Source organism: Delphinus delphis, chromosome 8 (genome assembly GCF_949987515.2).
Source record: "Delphinus delphis chromosome 8, mDelDel1.2, whole genome shotgun sequence".
NCBI classification, from domain to species: Eukaryota; Metazoa; Chordata; class Mammalia; order Artiodactyla; family Delphinidae; genus Delphinus; species Delphinus delphis.
Genome location: NC_082690.1, coordinates 94,746,641 through 94,770,170, shown reverse-complemented (window position 1 = coordinate 94,770,170; position 23,530 = coordinate 94,746,641). Strand labels below are relative to the sequence as shown.

Below are 23,530 nucleotides of genomic sequence, written 5' to 3'. Positions count from 1 at the left end.
GCTCTCTGCTCTGAAAAGGAACTGAGAGCGGGCTGCATCCTTCAAACAGGAAAACAAGGGGTCTTAATGGACAGCAGTGGCTGTGAAAGCAGAATAGGTGAAAGACTGCTTCCAGCTGTTGGGTGGCACTCTATGCCACTCAACATCCCCATCCTCAAGGCCACAGGGACTCGGGAAGACCAGACTGGGCACTGAGAACAAGTGGAAAAAACCATCTTCACCAAGGGATAGAACCAGTCTTAATATCCGGATAGCAGGAAAATGGAGTGAAAGGAGGACTTCCAAGAAGCTAGCGCCATTTTAATCTCCACGAGAGACAAAACGTGAGCACAAAGTGAGTAAGCCAGGAGTTGGGGGAAGACTCTGGGGAGACCAGATGGTAAGTCATTCCCTCCCGCAGGCAGACAGGTTACAGAGCATAAACACGACATGGGCTGAGGGACCAGCAGGGATCACTGTAGAAGAAAGGAAGAATATAAAGCAGGTTCCAGAGGAAATGAAACCCCCATCAGACCTAGAAGCAGGACTCACTCAAATCTACCTCAAACTGGTACAGACCGGGGAAAATACTGAACGTACACCTCTCTAGGTACTGCCACCAGGGAAGATAACAGGAAGCGATGCATGAGGAACAACCCAAAGGCCACAGTCTGAACCCCACTCCCCACCCCACCGCTTTCCTTCTTGCTTTGGGAGAAAGAAAGGGTAATTGTTTTGTTTTTCCACGGTTTCTCAGGCTTATCTGGAGGGTCCAGCTGGAGAACACCGTATGCATCCACCCATGGCCACAGAATAATCATTCTCTAATGGAGGAGGTGGCACCTCCCCAAGCATTACGCTTCATGCCCACAAGACCCAGAGCAGTGATTGAGAAGGTGAACACTCTCCCTGCCAGCAATTCAGCTCAACAGAGCAGCAGTCACCAGAGCTGTGCATGGCTCTCAAATCCTCAGAGCCATTTCTTCTGGTCATTTCTTTCTATAGCTGAACTAAAAGCAAAGGGTATTGCCCACACCACAGGGAGGAAAGAAAGGAACAAGCAGATTCCCTAGAACTTCACTGCCCAACAGCAGTTAGCCACGTGAGACCATTTAAATCTATTAAAATTTAAAATCCAGTTCCGCAGTCACATTAGCCACATTTCAACTGCTCAACAGCCATATGTGGCCAGTGGGCACCTGACAGCACGAATACAGATCATCTCCTCGCTGAAAGTTCTATTTGAGAAAGCTGCCCTGGACGGTAGTGCAGACCCAGAGCCCGGGGTAGAGGCAAGCAGAGGTAAGAGAGACGTGGAACAGCAGCCCGTCAGGGAGACAGTGTGGATCAGCTGTAGCGACTGGTTTCTCTCATCCTGGGCAACATCCCCCTAAATCACGTTTTATTGAACAATACACTGTATATTTACAGCCAAAAGTATTCCTTCTAGCCACTGAAACAGACTCTTGAATTCTACTCCCAGCCCTGAGCCTCAATTATTTTTCTTTTGTAAAAGCAATTTTAATTTTCAGAGGGATGACTTATGATGGGAAGATCACATACGGGGAGCACTCTCAGATCATCCCAAAGTGAAGACCGCCTCCATTCAAAGTATTTCTGTAATCAAACTTGTCTGTTTAAACAGGAGGAAGATTTACAGTCAAACTCTCAAGACAAGCATGGAAACCACCTTAACAATTAAAGCCATTTGAAAATGAAATGAACTGTCTTGTGAGGTGCTGAGTCCTTTTTATGACAAATCAGAAAACTTTTCATTAAGAAGTAACAGCAAAAGGTATACATTAAGTTAGAGCTGAACGGCCTCTAAAGGTCTTTCCAATTCCCAAGACACTGGTTCTACGGTGGATGTCCTGGAGCCCTGGGACTCGCTGGATATTTCTGGAGATTTTCTATTTAAGCAACATAAAACTGGTGCTCCGGGCTGCTAAGAACAAGAATAAACAATCTGGTATCCAAGGGGGTGTCCATGCAGGAGGAGGTAAAGTGCTGGAGTCCTGGAGGGAAGAGGGTGCTTCTGCACAGCAGGGTGGCCCGCCCACAGGGAATGCTGAAGTCTTAGTGGGGGGAGAGCTTCTACTTGGGGGAAGAGCAGGGAGGTGGCCTGGCACAGAGTACGAGATCCCTAAAAGAGTGACAGGGGAATGGGTAGAGGTAGTTATGGCCCCCCAGCATGGGATGCTGAGACCAGGTGAGGTTAGGGGGGCATCCGGGCAGCCCAGGAGACTGTTAGAGGCCGGGCAGGCTGAAAGCGTGGGGGAGGGTGATGGCAAGAGTAGCATCGCTCCAGTGGGCGGGGGGGCGGTCAGACTCAAGAAGGGTGAGGAGGGTATCTGTCCTGGGGTGATGGGGAGAGCAGGAGCGCTACATGAGGGTCAGAGTCTGAGTGGGCGTGGAGAGGGTATCTGTGCAGTGAGGGGGCAGCGGCAACAACGCGACAGAATTCTGGTCCCATACAAGAGGGCTGATCAGATAAGATACTGAGGATAAGGGGAGCCAGATTTCTCACTGTCACAGAAGGGAACCACAAATATGCAAAGAGAGGGAATTCCCTGGCGGTCCAGTGGTTAGGACTCCACGCTTTCACTGCTGATGGACCAGGTTCGATACCTGGTTGGGGAACTAGGATCCCGCAAGAGGCGCAGTGGGAAAAAAAAAAAAAATATATATATATATATATATATACACATATGGAAAAAGAGAGAAACCAGAATGCCCCTGCAGTGTTGGATGGATTGAAGATACCAATATGAACGCATGGTTTTCAATACATGTAGACACAGAGAGAGAGAGAGAGATAGAGAGAGAGAGACAGAGACAGAGAGGGAGAGAGAAAGAGGGAGAGAGAGAGAGAAAGAAAGAGAGAGAGAGAGATCCATCTATATAGACAGAGAAATAAATACAGATGCTAACATGTGGTGCTCAAAGAAACTCTTGAGTAAAGAAAGGCTCTGGGTTGGATTTCACTGTTAAGAACACAGTTCTATTTTTAGACACTCAGCCACCAGGCTCCCTGGGTCCCCACCTACCACTACCATTTTCTACATAAATGTGCAGATGTGAACAAGAGTATAAAAATGTTCCCCCTGCCTGCATGCTGGCTCTCCCTGACCCGGCAGATGGCTGGTCGATGGAGTAGGCCCATTTTAGTTTTAAGCAAACAAAATCTTAAGGTGGATTTGTTTTTCTTTCAAGGACTAAAATTACCAGCTATGACTTTCATGTTTCCTCCCAGCAGTGCTGATATCGAAGCTTAAGTAAAATCATGCTGAGAACTTGAAGTCTCCCTCAATAGTAACAGTTGTAAACTCCCAATTTAGTTCCTTTTAGAGAGAAAATGACAAGAATTCCAGCTGAGGCCAACACAGCTGTGAGAAGAAGCTATCAGTAGCAGCAGTCCTCAGCTTCCCATTGAAAAATATTGAGAGAGATTTAAAATAAAAACAAGCCTCTTACTACTCTATGCAGCCCTCAAGAGGTGTGGGAATTCCCTTAAAAAGCAACTCTCACAAAGAGCAACAGATCCCAAATGTTGCCGCGAGGTCACCCACACTGCCTCCTCCCAAGTCCCTGGAAAGTGTGATGAGTCTGGAGCCTGTCTTTGCTTTGCTTTGCTTTTTTCCCCCTTTTTTTCAGAGGGAGAGGAGTGTTGTTTGTAAAAGAAACACAACTGCAGGGCCAGACTGCAAAACCGGTGGGGAAATGGAGAGGGCGGGTCTAAGTCGGGCTGTAGAAATCCACCCCTTGGCCAGCAGGGGGAGGACCACGCCCATCGCAGCCTTTAGTGTCCTTCTGCTACCCTTGAAGGTACAGCGCTACTCTATCTAGTTACTGAACATCAGAAGTTTAGAAATCAACTGCAGCCTTCAGCCATCTAAAGATGTTAATTTCAGCCTAGTTATACACAAAAATTAGAGATTAAGTTACCAAGAAAACACCACCGAGAAAACAGCCTGTAAATCTTTGAAACTACTCTCTGAAGGTAATTACTGTTCAGAGTGGTTTGCTCTCCTTTGTTTCAGCTTCACTGAATCTTTTCCTTTCGGTATGTTTTTTTCCCTGGATTAAGTCTAAAGGGAAGTGACAGTCCTAAACCAATGTAAGAGAGCTAGGGACGTCCCTGGTAGCGCAGTGGTTAAGAATCCGCCTGCCAATGCAGGGGGCACGGGTTCGAGCCCTGGTCCGGGAAGATCCCACATGCCGCGGAGCAACTAAGCCCGTGCGCCACAACTACTGAGCCTGCGCTCTAGAGCCCGTCAGCTTCAACTACTGAGCCCGCACACCACAACTACTGAAGCCCACACACCTAGAGCCCGTGCTGCGCAACAAGAGAAGCCACCGCAACGAGAAGCCCGCGCACCGCAACAAAGAGTAGCCTCCGCTCACCGCAACTAGAGAAAGCCCATGCGCAGCAACGAAGACACAACACAGCCAAAAATAAATAAATAAATTTATTTTAAAAAAAGAGAGAGAGCTAGATTATACTCAAGAGATGACACGATAAAGAGAGTTTCGTCCGAGCAGTCTTAAGAAAGAGGCCCAGAGGCAGCTGAGCCGGCCTGCCAGACTCGCTCCTCACCTGCTCACACCCTGTCTTGCCCAGGCTTTCTCGGCCGCAGCACTGCCGACACTTGGACCCAATGAGTCTTTGTAGTGAGGCCTGCCCTGGGCATCACAGAGATTTAGCGGCATCGCCGGCCTCCACCCACTAGATGCCTGCAGCACCTTGTGCAGAGTTAACACAGACTGACGGCTCTCTTTTTCGAAAGGCTGGCCCTCGGCTGGTGCACAGAACTTCGATTTGGGGGGAGAACTGTAAGGATGGCTCACTGGGCCCAAACTGTACAGACAACAGGGTTTATACTGAACACCTGCTTTCCTTCTGGGAGCCTGGAATTATGCACAGCACGTGCTACGCAGAGACTGCCCATGGGATTCGTTCCCAAAAAAACCCTGGGCGCTGAATCTCTAACGAGCTTAGCTGGTGGGCAGCATTTCACACGGTTGTCTCAACTTGGTGTTGGGGGAAGTAAGCCCCTCCTGTGTGATGCCAAGGGGAGGGCACCCTTGGAAGCCCCTGGTGTCCCCGGACGTCACCCCATGTGCCTTTGCTCTCTGGGGACTGTGATTTACATCCTGTTGCTGTAATAAAACATAGCCACGAGTATGACTACACACTGAGTCCTGTGGGTCCTCCTGCAAATCATCAAAATTGGAGGTGGTCTTGGGGATGGACGATGGACGGGAGCAGGTCATTAGTCTGATGAAAATGAGGAAAAGGATTTCCAGACAATGTTTACAGCCCAGAAAAACTGAGAGAGCAAAGCTTATTCTAAGGAAAAAAAAAAAAAAGCTAGAGATGGAGACAGTGGTCATGTAGTCGAGGGTCTTGAAAGACATTTTAAGGACTCTGGGCTTCCCAAGAACAACGTGATGCCAACCGTCAAACTGGAGAACCGCGAGACCAGAGGCAGAAGACCACAGAGGAAGCCATTTCAGCAATCCAAAGGAAGGACAACAGTCGCCTGGCGCAGGGTGGGTGCAGAGAGACGGAGAGGTAGACAGAGCTAGAAAATATTGAATACGTAGGATGCAGAATCAATAGGACTTCTTATTCTGATACATGAAGTAAGGGAGAGGAAAGAGTTGACGACACCCCATAGATTTCTGATTTGGGAAGCCTGGCAGACAGCACTCAAAACTGACTGAGCGAGAGAGAGAACTGAAGGATCAGTAAAGTTGGGGTGAGGCAGGGAAATGGTAGACTCAAAGACCCCGGCCTGTAGTCGATGCTTTGGCCCTCGCTGGCATCTCCCAGCACACCCTGCTGTGCCGAATGCTCCTCACCCTGGTCCTTTCTCTGGAAGGTCCACCTCGGCTGACAGCGGACTATAGACAGGAATGCTGACGTCGTAGCCTTGCCGGTAAGTCCACGTAGAAAAGCCACCACCAGCCAACAGAGCCCTGAAAGCAAAGGATTTTGTCAAATGATGAGAAAGGGAGAAGGTCTTCATTCTGATAAGCTCTGTGGAAAGGGGTAATTGAATATTCATAACAATATCAACCACAGCTAATGGTTACTAAGTCCGTTTTCTACAGAGACACTGTGCTCAATGTTGTACAATCACACCTCCTGGACACCAGCTGCATCCTGTTCCTGAGTCACCACCCTTCCTCTGGGGTCCTAAGTAGTCTTTCCCTACTTTCCATGTTTTAAAATACATCACAGCCAGGACTCCCTTTGAACAGCCCCTCTGTCACCTCATTCAGATCCCATTCACCTCTCCCAAAAGTCATACCCAACTCTTAAACACACTTACAATAACAGCAATAATAATAGGTCTGTACAGGACAACTGGCTGGGGAAGTCACTTACCAACCCCACTGACTGGAATCTCAGGGGACAATGGACAAAGAAAGCAGTGGTGACAGCAAAGTATCACATCTCATGTTGCCCACACCCCAGCCTCTCTCCAATTCCCGCCCCGAGCAGTTCTTTCCACTGTCATCCCAGAGCTCCGTGTGCATCACGTAACCTCTACCAGCTCTCACCATCCATTCCAGCTACTCAGTCTTATTAACGCAATTCCGTCTACAGGAAGCAGAATCCAGAACTGGACATTTAGTGCTTCTCTTGCAGTCTGCATGCATGAGCTTTTATTCTCCTTAGTTAGAAAGCCAAGAAGACTCTGTTTTAATTGGATCCAGCAAGTAGTACAATGACACTTCATCAGAAAGGAAGCAGGTGTATATCACATCAACTTTTATAGTTATTCTGCCCCTGGGGCTGCAAACCCATCAAATCACTTACTGGGGCAGAGTGATGCCAGTTCCATGCACTGCACAGTCTGAGCCAAAGTGTATGAACTGAAAAGCCACATTCTGTGCCATCTTGATTGCTACCAATCCCCTCCCTGCCCTGATGACAGCCTACATTCCCTTCTAACATGACCAGTGTAAGTTCAAAGATTTTCAAACCACCCCTGGAAATCCCAATGTGTTTGTTTAAGCTTTAGGAAACCAAGAATTGGTCAGGGAGGTAACGTGCAGGCTAAAAACCTCTCCAGCTGCCAGTCCTCTATGTAAGACTCAGTAACTAGCCTTCGTATCAACACACGGTCTTATTTTTCTTGAGTGGCATTCAGCAATGAATCCGTCCAACATGAATCTGGGTGGGTTCCATGACCATGATGGCAAGCAGACTGCATGGGTCCCCACAACCTATGTGCAGAGAAGCAAACACTGATCCGACATACAGGCACCAAGCAGTCCAGGTAAGCCAGGGTAGTGGGTGATGAGGTAATTACACCCACACCCCAGAGGACAGGAGCATGTGTATGTAGTGAGAAAGGAAGCAGGTGTACATGATGCCAACTTTTACTGTTACTCTGTACCTGGAGCCCCGGGGGTAAGGGAGGGGGTTAAGCACTGGTAGGAGGAAAGCATGCAACCCGAAGCATGTCTCCTGCCACAGATCACACATGTGCAATCTGGTGTGTGATCTTAGGAAGAGTCACCACTGCAATTAGTCAAACAAGCCGCACACCGGCCCTGCTGCTAAGACTTCAACTCGAAGTCACTGTATCTTCTTCTGCCAAGCTTTCCCTAACATTATAATGGAGAAAAAATTGTAAGCCTCCCTTGTTTACAGAACACGTGTTTTACATTGACTGAAAAGTAAATTTCTGAGAAGCACATTCTGTTTTCCCATTATGTATCCCCAAATCAGAGATCCGTTCCGAAGCCGCAGAGACTGAATACAAACCTTGCAGCTAAGAAAGCATCACTATGATGACCACACTCACACCAGGCGTTCTATCACTGCAAGTGTCACCAGAATCTTCAGCACTTCCCGGGACTTCCTGACTCAGGGACATCACCGACCCTCCTCCTCTCAGCCTGGCCTCGTGGACTCAGCATCCCTACCCTGGGTCTTTCCCAGACGCTCTCACAGCTCGCCTCCTCCCATGTGAGTATTCACAGAGCCTGAACACAGTTCGTCTGCAAGTGTATCTTTTGCTTCCTTTGAATCAGGCCTGCAAATTCCTCAAATATAAAGCTTCACGTTTTAGGTTTTTCAAAAAGAGAAACTGACCAATTCTACTGATTATCGTTGTTTGTTTACTTACTCAAACTGTAAAAAAAAAAAAAAAAAAAAAAAAAATTATGAGACAACTACATTTGAGCAATGGCTAGATATTTGGTGAATATCTGGTGGTATTAAAGAACTACTGTTAATTTTTTTAGGTATGATAATAGTATTCTAGTTATATATATATATATTTTTTTTTTTGGCTGCATTGGGTCTTCGTTGCTGTGCGTGGGCTTACTCTAGTTGTGGTGCTACTCTTCGCTGTGGTGTGCGGGCTTCTCATTGTGGTGGCTTCTCTTGTTGCGGAGCACGGGCTCTAGGTGCGCGGGCTTCAGTAGTTGTGGCATGTGGGCTCAGCAGTTGTGGCTCGCGGGCTCTAGAGCGCAGGCTCAGTAGTGGTGGCGCACGGGCTTAGTTGCTCCGCGGCATGTGGGATCTTCCCGGACCAGGGCTTGAACCCGTGTCCCCTGCATTGGCAAGCGGATTCTTAACCACTGCACCATCAGGGAAGCCCCTGTAGTTACATTTTTTAAAAAGCTCTTATGCAGAGCCTCAAATGAAATGTTTACAGATGTAATGATATAACATCTGGGATTTGCTTCTAGATAATCTAGCGAGGAGCAGGTAGGAATACAGATAAATCAAGTTGACGACATCACAGCTGGACAGTGGGTGTGCGGGGCTCACTGTACTGGTTTCTCTTCTTTTATATAAGGTTAAAAGTTTCCGTAAGAAGTTTAAATAAATATACACCCATACGAAAGTAGAAATTTGTGAGAGATACGTGCAAAGAAAGGATAACAAAAATCTAAGGTAGTAATAAAATTATAGAATGTGTCTGAGAAAACAAATATCAGTAAAGTCAGACATTGAAGAGGTACAATTTGCTGTCATTTGACTTAAAATAAAATGGGTATGTGAATATATACATGTGTGTGTTTGACTATAAATCCATCAAATAAAGACTCGAAAAATACAGTGTTTGATAACAGTGATTACCTCTCAGTAAGAGAGTAAAAAGAGGAGGATTTGAAAGCATACTTCTACTCTTTGTACCCCTGCATATTGTTCTAATCTTGTACCAAGAAGGTATATGTGTACCATGCATAGGATTTTTAAAACCTGAAAGAGAAAAACAGATTCAAACAGCATAAAAGATGTATTTTCTGAGCGGACATTTGCTTCAGTCCTGGTCCTTGCGTTTCCCTGAGTCAAGTAATTCTTAAATAATCACACCTAGGACTTTAGATTTCAGGGGAATCTTAGAAACAGTCTAATCTAGCCTGTCTGTTTCCTAATTTCTGAATAATCAGATGTGCAGCTCCTGCTGAAACCATTCTACACTCATGGCTCTTGCCTCCTCTGAATCCAGAAGCAAGGACAAAGGATAAGAAAAATTAACAAACAAATCTACTATCCTTACCCCACCCAGAAGACTACCTAGGCTTCAAAATGATATTTCTCCCATGGAAAGATAAAGGAGGACTATATGATGATTCATTACTTGCTACAGGATTGTCTATAATCACTTACAAAAAACACATGCACAGGGAAAACGATTTAACCTTCCTGACCCTTAACACCTAAGTACCAGCAAGGACTTACACTCTCTCCTGATTACTTGACACTCTGCTGCAGAGAAATGAAACCCCTTTTAACGTGTGCACTTGATAAAAATAAAATACTTCTCCCATGCAGATACATATACCAAAATGTCAGCAAAAGTGAAATGTCCCAAACAGAAATAAGCCCTTCTCAAAACAAACCCAGAGGGGCTTCCCTGGTGGTGCAGTGGTTGAGAGTCTGCCTGCCGATGCAGGGGACACGGGTTCGTGCCCCGGTCCGGGAAGATCCCACATGCCACAGAACGGCTGGGCCCATGAGCCATGGCCGCTGAGCCTGCACGTCCGGAGCCTGTGCTCCACGACGGGAGAGGCCACAGCAGTGAGAGGCCCACATACTGAAGGAAAAAAAAACAGAACCGCAGGTGAAGACATTGCATTCCTAACAGCTCTTTCCCTTCCCTTCTCTACCCTCTAAAGTATTTCACCTTCCCAGAACAACCAAACGCATAGAACAGCAGCCCACTCAGGAACACTGGGGCTGAGAGCCAAATCAGGGATCACCTTGCGTTTAGATGGTTTCTACAGAATTTGTGTGGCCTGACTGCCCTCTATCGTCCAAAATGGTTTCTACACCAAAGTTGAGGAATGGTCCTGGGGTGTGTCTTTTCTAGTGATAATTGTATTTCCAGATAGAAACTCAATACTGACTCTAGATAATCACTTAAAGCAAAGAGGGCTTAGATTTAATCTTCTGGGGAAAAGCAGTACTAAGTGTAGATTTTCATAAATGACAATGCTGGCCTCCCACAGCTGGCCTCACCTTTTTCAGTAACAATGATCTTTTAAGAGTTAAACATCAATAAAGTTAAACATCAACTGTAATAAATAATAAACATCAACTGTAATAATGATCTTTTAAGAGTTAAAGATCAACTGTAATAAACATCAACTGTAATAACTGTAAGTTAGTTATAAATGAGTTCATATATGAAATTACAATAATCCTCTACCTTGAGTATTGCCCCGGACCCACATGTTGGGCCCAAACTTTCTGCTCTCTTCAGACCCTCGAACCCAGTGATGGGAGAGGAACCTTAAGCGGCACCTCCCTCCTGAGTTTTCCAGGAGGTGGTGCAGTCAATGCACAAAAGGGCCAAAACACAGTAAGCAAGCTCCAACTGCAGCCGTGACGTCATGGCCGCCCCACACCGGATCTGCCTGTTCGGAAGTGTTATTAGGAAGGAAGGAAAGAAGCCCACTGACTGAAACAACAGAGAGTAAATGGTACTCAGAGTGCCCTCATTCCCCGGATGTTACGGGCTCCAATTACACAGCCACGCCCTCTCCCCTCAGTAGCTGCGACTCTACCTCTGGCAAATGCTCCCAAATGTGGAGAAAGCTGACACAAGCCAGTGAGGAACCAGGCCGTGCAGGGGCTGGAGGAGAGGTTACGCTCAGGAGAGCACAACCCAGACTAGGAAGACAAGACAAACTTTTAAGATGCCCCGCTGGGACCTAAGCTCCAACTGGTTTTCCCCAACAGACTTAGGCAGGTCTGATGCTTCTAGGTCTTGAGGAGGAAAAGGCCTAGGACAATTCTCCACTTTAACAAACAATTCTGGTTACAAAGTACGTCCCAGTGGGCTGAGAAATATGATTTCTCATGAACGAAAGGGTCTTGCATTTACTTAATCCTCAGAACCCTATCACGGGGACAGCCCTAAATACACCTACCTGTCTCTGGGGACATCCAGGGCCGTGTTATAATCTGGGGGACCTCCAGGCAACATGTTGAACAGGAGGTGATTGGTTCCTCGATCCCACCTATTAAGAAATTAAACATGTAGGAGAATTCACACATCAACTATGAAGAAACAAAGACAAGTCAGTTTCTGGATGACAAGTAGTCTCCCCAACCCATAACAGGGCCTCTTCTCAGGAGTGCCTGGAGATCCCAACAGTGCATCAGGCACTGGCCTGGCTCCTTGAAAGTAAAGCTGGGGGATGTGCACTCCAAGCTTGTGCACTACAGAACTGCTTATGCTAATGAAAACCTGAACGCTACCTGAGTGTTCACCATTTGGTTACAGAAACAAAAAATAAATAAACCGAAGGCCAGTTAAATACATTAGGGAACATGTACAAAATGGAATACTATACAGCCCTTAAAGTCATGTAGAACCGACAGATGAAGATGAAATTATCTGGAAATACATTCATGATAAATGAAGGGAAAAAGGCAGCAAGAGAACGTGTTTTGCTGTGTGATCCCATTCTGGACAAAAATGTTATATACACATGCATAGGTATATATACTTTATACAAAAATGTATACATACATGCCTATGTTTTATACAAAAATGACTGAAAAGTAACAGCAAAATATTAATGATCATCTCTTAGAGGCAGGCTTATGGAATGAACCTTACTTTCTTCTTTTTGCTTACCTGTATTTTCAGACTTTTTATAGTGAATGTATATTATGTGAGTAATAAAGAAGGGAAAAAAGTGCTTAAATTTCAAAGGAAAAGCATGGGAAGCATCCTTAGCTTCTAAACGTTAAGAGGCTGGGAACCCACAGCAGTGGCACGGGAGGGTGGTACAGAGGCCAGGTGCTCAAAGCACCAGTCCTCCTACAAGTCAGTCGCACATCCACTCACCCCCATATGAGATAAGAGACAAGCAGGCAGCTGGCACCAGCTCAAGAGAACCACTGGCTCTGCCCCTCCTTCCCTCTAGCTCCTGGAAGACCTGCTGTGATACCTGGAGAGCTGGGCCAGCGCCTGCGCCGTCTCCTTCACGCGGAGCGCGTTCTGGTTGAGCAGGTCGATGGACGGGATGAACAGGCAGGCCCGGGCAATGTCCTCGGTGTAGTAGTCGCTGTCTGCGACGGCCGTGAGCAGCTCGTTGTACTCCTGGGAGATGGTGCTGCTCACTGGGACACCCGCATCATCCACGTATTTTTTCAGAGAGTAAATGTACACCTTGATCTTGTTCTTGGGGTTGAAGCCACAGCGGTAGACGTCGAAACATGTGTGCATTCTGCAGCTGAGGTCGCCACGCTCGGGGACGGGGCTGTCGGCCGGCAGCCTGACCACCGGCACGTCGCGGATGCTGCGCTTCTGCACGCTCCAGTCGCTCGAGGACTCGATGGAGTGCGGCCAGAACTGAAACATGCCTGTGGCGATGAGGCCCAACAGGACGATGGAGAAGAGGGTGATGTAGTAGATGCGGTGCTTGGTCTTCATTCTCGGGATGAGGGCAGGACCCCGGATGTTGTACTTGACCGAGGCACACATAATGACCCAGAGAGCCTCTTCCTCACACTCCTGGTTACCAGGGGAGAAGAGAGAAAAGTGAGGTTTTTAGGGTGGCAGATGACACTTGAAAGGACCGTTCAACTTTGAATCTACCTCTTTTCCTTAAGTGGTCTGATGAAATAATGAAAAGGGATTTTTGACCTGTCTTATAAATAAATAAATGTGTACATATGAGAATATGATGTATTTAATATTACATACTTAATATAAATACTGTTAACATAATGTAAAAATATTACTATATTCTATAGATATATGTTCTCTGAAAGCATAAGCCGGTAAATGTGTGAGACCTAGGAAGAGGGGTACTGACCAAGGAAGAAAAGTCAGAGGTGCAACAGCTGAAGACAGTTGCTTTATTTCGCTTTCAAATACTTGCCTAACATAAACTGATGCTTCATCTGGACAAACTGAGGTTTCGTTCATTGTACTAAGGCCTGTTTTCATTCATTCATTCAACCCTCATAGAGGACCTAAACAAAGAAGAAAGTGGAAACCTACCTTAGAGGAATTTATATGCTAATGAGACACAAAACCGTAACAAAATGCGGAATGTAAAAACACCACTAAGAAAATATCAAGAAAAGGCCAAGGGGTATTAGAGAAGAGTAATCTTTAAATAAAATATATACTGATGTTTTATAATGAAGGGATAGTTGACACATTTAGATGGAAGGGAGAAATGAAGAAACAGGGAAGGAGGAAAGGAGAGGTGGAGGGAGGAAAAGAAAGGCCAATGAGGTCGATCCATTTCTAGAGATCGATGCCAACACTTCTTCCCACTGGTGAAGGTGCACGCCACTCGTCCAACCAAAAGGTGGAATCTCTTTCCCTTCCCCCTGAATTCGGGCTAGCCTTGTGACCTGTTTGACCAAAAGAACGTGGCCGAAGTGAGATTCTGGGGCTTCTGAGTCCAAGACTTAAGAGACCCTGTAGCCGATGGAAGCCAGCCGCCACGTTATAAGGAAGCTGAGCTCCCAGCTTAGGGCAACCTCAGGAAGACCCCAGGGGAAACTATGTGAAGCAAACATGAACCAGCCCCGCCAAGCTCTGTAGAGATGGCAGAATCCCGAGCAAATACATCATGGCTGTTGCTGTGGCTGTCTGTAAGTTTTGAGGTGGTTTGTCATGTAGCAATAGATAAAGAGCCAATAAGCATCACTGACAGATACAAAGAAAATCCTTAGTCCTCAGCTGAAAATGCAGAGTCCCCCTGTAGACCACAAATTAAGATCCTTACCGAACAAGCCCGACACCTGATGCCTAGCTACCGTGTGGGGAGGGTAAAGCCTTGAGTGTGACTGCATCATCTGGCACAGACACGTTACTGCAACAAGAGACTTTAGGACTTCAGCATTCCACATGTCAAAATCCCGATCTTCAAAATGGCCTCATTCGGAAAAGCTATTAATATAAAGGGAAATAACTGAAAAGCTCATAGAGGTCTATCTTAAGGTTTATCAACCATTTGCACTATAGCTAAACGGAGTTCTTCCCAATCATGCCCACACTGTAAGACTGCTTCCTTCCTAGCCAGCAGGGTCTCATCAAGCCTTGAATGTTGCAATCATTATCAGCTTTTTGGGTAAAATGTGCTGAATGGTCATGAATGATTTCAACTTGTATCTCTCTGAGACCATGATCTGGAACATATCAAGAAACGTGCTTGCGGGCTTCCCTGGTGGCGCACTGGTTGAGAGTCCGCCTGCCGATGCGGGGGACACGGGTTCGTGCCCCGGTCCAGGAAGATCTCACATGCCGCGGAGCGGCTGGGCCCGTGAGCCATGGCCACTGAGCCTGCGCGTCCGGAGCCTGTGCTCCGCAGCGGGAGAGGGCCACGACAGTGAGAGGCCCGCGTACCGCCAAAAAAAGAAATGTGCTTGTCATGGACTAATATATGAAAGTTCATACATTTTAAGCTTAAAGATTATCATCTTTGGGGTACATACATTAGCCATTCAATATATACTAATAGATTCCATGCCAGAAATGCAGGCACAAGAGCTATTTCACTTTTTCTGTCATTCTAACGATGAACAGGATGTTCCTAGCCTGCCCCCAACCCCTACTTACCACCAGGCCCACCCTATCGTTTTCCTTCTCTCCATGTATCTCTCCTGGAGCTAGAAAAGAGGTCCTGGGACAAATGCACACAAGGAGCTGCACTCTCCATATACCACATGCCAGAACTGCCCAACAGGCTCTCAAGGTGTGTCTATATCCTGAATCAGTGGTTCTCAAACACCCAAATGATAAGAAGCACACAGGGAGAGCTTGTTAAAACACAGAGTCCTTAGCCCCAGCACTGGAGGGTTGTATTAGTAGGTCTAAAATAAGGTCAAAGAATCTACCGATTTAGCAAGCCCTTGCATGTTTATTTTATGCAGCTAGGTTTGAAACCTTCACTAATGTTAGACAAACTACCATTTAACATAGTAGCTTTTTTCTTTTTAAATGTATTTTATTTATTTATTTTTGGCTGTGTTGGGTCTTTGTTGCTGCATGCGGACTTCATCTAGTTGCGGCAAGCAGTGGCTATTCTTCATTGCAGTGCGGTGGCTTCTCTTGTTGCGGAGCACGGGCTCTAGGCGTGTGGGCTTCACTAGTGTGGCACACAGGCTCAGTAGTTGTGGCGCACGGGCTTAGCTGCTCCACAGCATGTGCCATCTTCCCAGACCAGGGCTCGAACCTGTGTCCCCTGCACTGGCAGGCGGGTTCTTAACCACTGCGACACCAGGGCACAGTAGCTTTTAAAACTTTTTTTAAACTAAAACCTGTAAGACAACATTTTATATTATGACCCAATACAGACATAGATGTGTATGTATAATATCTGAAATAAAACAAATATTTCACAAAACACTATTTTCACAAAACAATGTTTAACCTTAGTACATAGTATTAGCCACAGAACATGTGATGAACACTGTGTTCTTCTATTATCCTATTGCTTCTTAAAAATACTGGCCATAAACTACTAGAGCAATAATCCACCAAGGTAGTATCCACATATGACCTTTACAATTTTCATGAGGTCCAGATTATAAAAAAAGACATTACCACAACAAAATAAATCCAAAGATAATAGAAGGAATTAAGTAATAAATAAAAGCACAGAAATTAATTAATTAAAACCCAAATAGGATCAACAAAGCTAAACCTTTTTTTAAAAAGACTAAAGAAATTGACATTTGGGCTTCCCTGGTGGCACAGTGGTTGAGAATCTGCCTGCCAATGCAGGGGACACGGGTTTGAGCCCTGGTCTGGGAGGATCCCACATGCCGCGGAGCAACTAGGCCCGTGAGCCACAACTACTGAGCCTACGCGTCTGGAGCCTGTGCTCCGCAACAAGAGAGGCCACGATAGTGAGAGGCCCGCGCACCGCGATGAAGAGTGGCCCCCGCTTGCCACAACTAGAGAAAGCCCTTGCACAGAAACGAAGACCCAACACAGCAAAAAATAAATAAATAAGTAAACTCCTACCCCCAACATCTTCTTTTAAAAAGAAAGAAATTGACATTTGACATAATTCTGGTAAGATTAATCAAGATAAAGAGAAAATAAAGCACAAATAAATACTAGAATGAAAAGGGGCCCATAACTCTAAATACTGCATGTATTTAAAAGATGAGATGGTATCAATGAACTTATACCAAAATATTTGAAAATTTAAATGAAATGGAGAGATTCTTTAAAAAATATACCTTATTAAAACAGTCTCAAGGAGAAACAGCAAACCTGGAAAGCTCTATAACATTAAAGAAACTGAATCAAAAGTTTAAAAAATCTTCCTATAAAGAAAATTCCAGATCCAAAAGATTTTCCAAGTTCTACCAAACAGTCAAGAAACAATAATTCCAATTTTACACAAAGTTTGGAAAAAAGAAGAAACATTTCCTGACCTACTTTAGGAGGCTAGTATAACACTAATACCAAAAATCTTAGACCAGTGATTCTCAAAATACAGTCTGGGGGCTCCAGGGGGTCCCCAAGACCCTTTCAAAGGATCTGAACTATTTTTATAATAACACTGACATTATTTTTTCACCTTCCATTTGCCAGAGGCTACATGATGTGTGATAATGCAAAGACTGAAGGCAGAAGTAGACACAAAAATCCAGCTGTCAAGTTCTTCCAAACATAATGAAATATATCAACTCACAGATTCAAAATGCTCAACTCCAAGTAAAATATATACAAAAAAACCCAAAAACAAGACAAAAACCAACTAGATATGTCAAAGTAAAACCACTAAAAAGAAAGCCAAAGAAAAATATTAAAAGCAGCCAGAGGGGAGGAAATCTATTCAAGGCAGATTAAAGAGCTATACGTAACAGGCAAAACTGTAAGATATTTAGAACACAAAAGAGAATATCTGTGAATTCCAGGCAGAGAATGATGTCCAAAATGAAATGCAAAAAATGCAAATCACAAAAAGATAAAATAATAAATTCAGTGTTACAATTAAGAATTTTTATTCATCAAAAGACATCATAAGGAAGTAAAAAGACAGGCTATAAACTAGAAGATATTTGCAATACAGGTAACCAATAAGGACTAACTATCAACAAGAATAAAGAGCTCCTACAAAGTAATAAGAAACAAACAAAAAAGCCAAAACAAACAAACAACAGAAAACTAAAGACTTAAACAAGAATGTCACAGAAGAGGCCACAAAATGGCACATGAACATCTGAAAAGATGTTTAGTCTAATTAATGGACAGGAAAAGTGTGGCAATTAAACAGCAAGACATCTCTACCCACCAACATGGCAGAATGTCAGCATCAAACACCACCAAGTGCTGGTGGTGACCTGGAGCCACAGGAACTCCAAGAGTAGGAGCGTGACCTGGCTCCACAGTCCCAAGGGGGCATCAGGAGGGCTGGAAAGAAGAGAGGCTGACACCCACTATGTGAGAGTCCTAGGCATCACACTTTGCTTCCCACCTGTCACAGTTTGAGTCCCCCCCATCATTAACCCCCCAAAAAGAACCAGAGACGAGGATGGGGGTGCAGGCAGTTTTACTTGGGAGCTAGAGAACAGAGCAAGAAGAGAGACAGGGAACCAGGGAAAGCCAGTAGGAGTGTGTTATCAAGCTGGGTAACAGGGGCTCTTTAGGAACCCTCTGAAGAACCATGCAAACTACACCATGTCCCTCAGAAGGAGGAGAGGCCAGGTCATTTATCTGCAAACTCCTATCCACCATTGCTTGCAGGTTGCCTGGTATTATTATCAGCTCTGACCCTGTACTTAACAGCCCTCAGAAGGTCTGGATATTCTCCTTTCCTTGATGTACCACAAGTCTGATAAAGACCTACAGTTCCCTTGAGGAAGGACTCGGGAAACATCTGTCTATACTTTCAGGGATGTTGCAAAGTTCTTCTCCAAAGAGATCCAGCCTCCCCCTCAATCCACGGGATACAGGTCTGAGAGCTGGCTCACATCTGAAAACTAGGTGATAGTGATTCTTCCACTGCAGCAGCTGACATCAGCCTTCTACTTGTCATCTGTTGATTTTTTTTTTCTGGTTATACAGTGAAACAATACCCTAGTTGGCTGCCCATCTATACCCTCTATAGGAATGCCAGGCTCTCTTAGCATCACAGTGGGTCCAGACACACTGGTTTCGAGTCAAGCCTCACTGCTTATTATGGATATTGTGTCTGCCTTGCCTCTGATGGTTAGTGCCACCACCTGGCTTCTGCCATTTCAGAATCCTATCATCCTCATTGATACTTGGGAACCCAGCTCCATAGTCAAATCTCATAAGGTCAATCCTGGCCTATAGAGGAGAATCAACGCTGAGCTTCTCAAACGTGCTGGTCCCCTCCCTGCGGTTCCACATTACCAGAGGGAAGGGAGAACGCCCTCCTGGGAGCATGGGCAGGAAATGCACCTCTGGCCTCAAGTAATAAATCTATTTCAAATCTCCACCTCCCTGAACCTCTGACCCCCACCTTAATATTCTGCCAACACAGCTCTGGCACCTTTACCTCATTTACTCCAGACTAGGGTTTCTCAAGCTCAGAACTAGTGACATTTTGCGCCAAACGATTCTTTTCTGTGGGGAGCTGTTCTGTACAATGCAGAACGTTTAGTAGCATCCCTGGTCTCTAACCAAGAGAAGCCAGAAGCAACCCCTAGTTGTGACAACTAAAAATACACCCAGATATTGCCAAATACCCCCTGGGGAGGCAAACTGGCCCTCAGTTGAGAACCAACGCTATGACAGTCATATCCAAGGTTCCAGGAGCCTGCCCAGCAGCACATCAGGACCAGCTTGTCCCTGCAAGGCCACGAAACCCTGAATCAGGAGAGAATCCTCCCAAGAGTCACTCCCACTTGGCTTCACAGTCCACCGCTACCCCACTTTTGGTCTGACACCCTCAAGATTCATTCCCGTGTGTCCCTCCAGTTCCTGCTGGTCCACACGAGCCAGGTCCTACAGCTCTTCCAGTACAACAGCTATCACCCCAGCAGCAGGGGCTGTACGTCCCCACTTAGGCAGTGCTGAGATCTGAGGGCAGGGATGGGCAATGTTGACGAGGAGAAGCACTACCTTGCAAAGTATCCACCTCCAGGGAAGGCTCTGCATAGTGTCAGGTAAGGAGCGCTTCTTCTCAGCAATGGAGAGAGAGACTTCTGCTGGCCCAGAGGATCTAGGAAATCTGGGAGTTCAGTCCTCAGCGCCTCCACCCCAAATCTCCATCCTAAGACTCACGGTCCCGCTTCTTCCCCATCATGGCCCTGACTTCAGCAGAAGCAGCCTGTCAAGGCCGTGCTCTCAGCTTCCTTTGCAGTTCAGCCATAATTACGATGAAATTCTGGGCCTGATTTTCAACACAGTCTGCCCTCCAGCTGCAGGAAACGCTGCCATGGAGTTCTATCTTTCACAATGCGTCCCGAGTTGATATCTGGCTGATCTGAGCCTGAGCGCACCTAAGGCCTCTAAGGGGATAACAAGAGCCAACCAATTCCACCAGCGTCATCATGACCGCGGTCCACACACTGCTCGAGCGCTAGAGTTCCTGTGCCAGCCAATGCTTTCCTTTCTACCTGAACCTCATCCCAACCCTCCACCGGTCAGCCTGACTACTCAGTGACGCTAGAGGGCACCAGGGGTTATCAACGCCTCACCTACCCCCAGCAAAGGGGTCCTGGTTGCCACCTGAGGGTGAGCGATTCCAGTCTCACAACGCTATTCTCAGGACCTGCTTTCTAGAGCCACTTCCAGTACCAACCGCCTTAGTTTATGTTCTGCCAAACTAAAAATGGCTTGGGTGCAAGCAGCTTGCAGAAGACGAATCCAGAAAGCCAGAGGGAGGGAGTAAGGAGAGGAGTTGGAGAAGAACGGAAAGCCACGAGGGTGCATTACCGTGCTGGCTGCCATACTGAGCTGGGCAGATGGGGCTCAACCCTTCTAGGGTCCCTCCGAAAAATGCACCTGAGAACTGTCCCTTTCAAGGACATTCATCCGCGAAGCCTATCCATCCCGCGCCTCCCCCACCCCCACCCCCCACCTGAGGGCTGTTCCCAGGGATATAAACTCACATTTCTGAGGTTTGCCTACACTGGCTAAGTGAGCGTCCACAGGTCTGTGCTGAACAGCTGAGAGAGATGGCGAGCACTTGAGGTGGAGTAAAAACTCTTAGTAAAAAAAGAAATGAGGGGAAAAGCCTTAAGTGAACAAGAAACCAGCCCCTAACTAAGTCGAGCTTCAGAGACCGAGAACTCTCGGTGAACATCCTTGTACCTTTCACAGGCTTCATTACAGCACTTGCCAGACTGTAGTAATTGGTTATGTAATTGCAAGTCTCTCTTCTACTGGTCATTTTCTTGTAATCAGAGTTTTTCATGTCTGCTCAGTATTCCCAGCATCTAATATCATGTCTAGAACACATTCCATGTAAACATAAATGTTTGTTGAATGAAGGAGTGTCTATATACTTCCCAGTTCCGTCAGCACACACACTGTTCAAGGCCCAAGTTTTGTGTAATTATATGGTGATGAACTCTGATCATTTTCTTTCTTGAATTAGAGTTTCCAAAGGGGGGGGGGGCGGAAATAGACAGGTAATTTCACAGATGGAATTTTCTGTACCTACCCTTGACCACCCTCCTCTCCCCTAACACTGAGCTTCCCCAACAGGACAAACCAAAAGGAATCTCCTATTAATGAATGTTTTTCCATATAAAACCACAACCTGGGTCAAAATAAGAATTTCACAACAAGCCCTACAAACTTTAGCCTCCTCAAAGCACATCAAATCTGTCCCTGCAAAACACTGGAATCATCCGGCTAGATGTCAGGCACTGAATCACTGGAAAAATCTTTCAACCTCACTCTACTGTCAAGATGAGATGCATTTTCTGTTCCTGGAATTAGTTATTCCTAAATCTTGCCTGCATAACCTTTCCTTAGTGCTTCAGGCTATGTCCAATCCGCTTAGTCCAAAGTTTGCAGTCCCAAACTCTCATCTTCTTAACCTTTTTACAGAAGCCCTCACAGATGAACTCTTGGGGCCGCTGCTACCCTGGAACTTAACTCACCTGTTCCTGAAAACAAAGGAACCAAATATTAACCGAAGCAGGAAAATCTGCAATTCACTGCCTTACCTGATAGGATCCTTTACAATTAAAGTTATGTTATAGTGAACCACCCCTAAAAATGATTCCAAATTTAAAAAACAAAAACCTGTGCCCCTTTGTGGGAATTATACTATAATTAACACAGTGCATATAACTAAGGAACTACTGACAATAACTAAACTTTACTGCAGACCCACTACATGCATGCCAGGATCTGTTTTAAGCATTCTGCGTTAACCTAATCTTCCTAACAGTGCCCTGTGACAAGCTATGATTATCCTCATTTTACAGACAGGGAAAGTAACAAGGAAGGCTAAGCAATTTGCCCAATGTCACACAACTAGAAAATGCCAATGCTAGGATCTGGAGAATGGCAGCCTGGCTCCGGAGCCTGCACTCTCTAACCCCCATGTGAAGCTGCCTCCCCTACTTACCCTTAAAAGCCTGAATTAGATACACCTTTTTCAGTCCTCAATTAACCAGCATAATTTGACAGACGCAAATCTATCCATTTACACCAGCATTTGCAACCAGATGGCTTAAGTCAGCGGCAGTGAGGAGTGATAGAAATTGAGTCATGTATTTTATTACTGTAAATAGCCTTTGAGCTCTGAAATTTACAAACTAAGTCCAGTTTAAGTCCTCAGGGCACTCAATTAACTTAGAAGAAGAATTTAAATTTCTATTTCAAGACATCTTCAGACAGATAAATCAAGGACCCTTCTAGATTAGCACTTTCCAGTAAGTTACACCAAATAATTTTAACCTCAAAACTGTATACATAGATCTGGTTCCCGCCGCCAGTAAGTAAAACTCCAAGTGCCTCTGAGCTTCAAGTAGATGCCTAGAGCCCGGACACCGCTGGCCACCCTCCTCACCAGAGCATCCGGTCCTGCCCAGGGCATCTGGTACCGCACGGGACGCCACTGGCCAAGGCAGAACCCAGAGCTGAAAAATCCCAGTGGGAGAAAGCAGATCCCTGTGGCTCGCGGGAAGGAGCTGGCAGCAGAGAGAGGTCACGGCAGAGGGTGGGGCCTTCGGAAAAGGAAGCCACAGGATCCCGGGAAAAAGGAAAGGTGCGGACGGGGAACAGAAGTGGGCAAGGAAACAGGTGGGAAACCAAAGTGCTAGGCGGGTCGGGTGACGAAGGAGAAGGCGGGGAGGAAATCAAAGCGCACCCAAAGCGGGAATTCACAGGGAGTGGCGCCGGCCTCTTGCAGCCCTCGGACCTCCCGCGCGGTCCGCGCTTCCCCGGCGATTCGGCCCCGACTCCGCCGCGGCCCGGGGAGGCCCGAGCCCTCACCGGGGGCCCGCCCGGCCCTTCCGCGCCGCGCTTACCTCGGCCACGGTTGCCTCCTGCTCGGCCCCGCGCTCGGTCACCGGCTCATGCCGCGGGGCACTGGCCACAGCCGCCTGGGTGGGATCGCACGAAGCTGCTGGTCGCCGCTGCCTGCGCCGGGTCTGCGGTAGCTAGCGGGGAGCACGGGGCCGGCTGCGCTCGGCGGCCTGACACCCAGCGCACTGCGCATGCGCGAGCGGCCCCTACCCGCGTCCCCTGCTGGACAGGAGGAGTCAAGGCACCGCTTAGGGTTTCTCCCAGATAGGCGGGCGAAACTCAGGCTCCACAGAGAAATCCATAGACACGCAGCCTCGTTCGTAATTAAAGAAATTAATTAAAGTTAAGCCCCATGCTTAACTTACAAAACTGTTTATAAAACTGACAAAAATGTAAACGTTTTAGTATAATCGGTATTCATGCGCGTGCAACATTCCTGAAAGGGAATTTGGCAGGTATCCATTAAACGTAAAATGCAGGTAACTTTCCCCAACAATCCCTCTGTATGGAGTTTACCCTATGGATACTCTCAACGACCTTTATCAAAAATATTCATTACAGTACTGTTTCTAATAATAGCGAAAACCCGGACACAACCAAAATAAACTATGGAAAATTTGATATTAATC

General features: G+C 46.3%; 1 protein-coding gene across 2 annotated transcripts in view; it reads right to left on the bottom strand.

Moving 5' to 3' along the window:
• EXT2 (exostosin glycosyltransferase 2) overlaps positions 1–23,065 on the bottom strand; it is a 129,542-nt gene extending 106,477 nt beyond the window's left edge. For both annotated transcript variants that reach the window (XM_060018751.1, XM_060018752.1), the window contains exons 1-4: positions 22,904–23,065; positions 12,418–12,983; positions 11,389–11,478; positions 5,845–5,961 (exon numbers count right to left, since the gene is read on the bottom strand). In XM_060018751.1, the coding sequence (XP_059874734.1) occupies positions 5,845–5,961; positions 11,389–11,478; positions 12,418–12,953 (743 nt within the window). In that variant the 5' untranslated portion in view covers positions 12,954–12,983; positions 22,904–23,065. The remainder of the gene's footprint in view (positions 1–5,844; positions 5,962–11,388; positions 11,479–12,417; positions 12,984–22,903) is intronic.
• Positions 23,066–23,530: the final 465 nt, after the last annotated feature.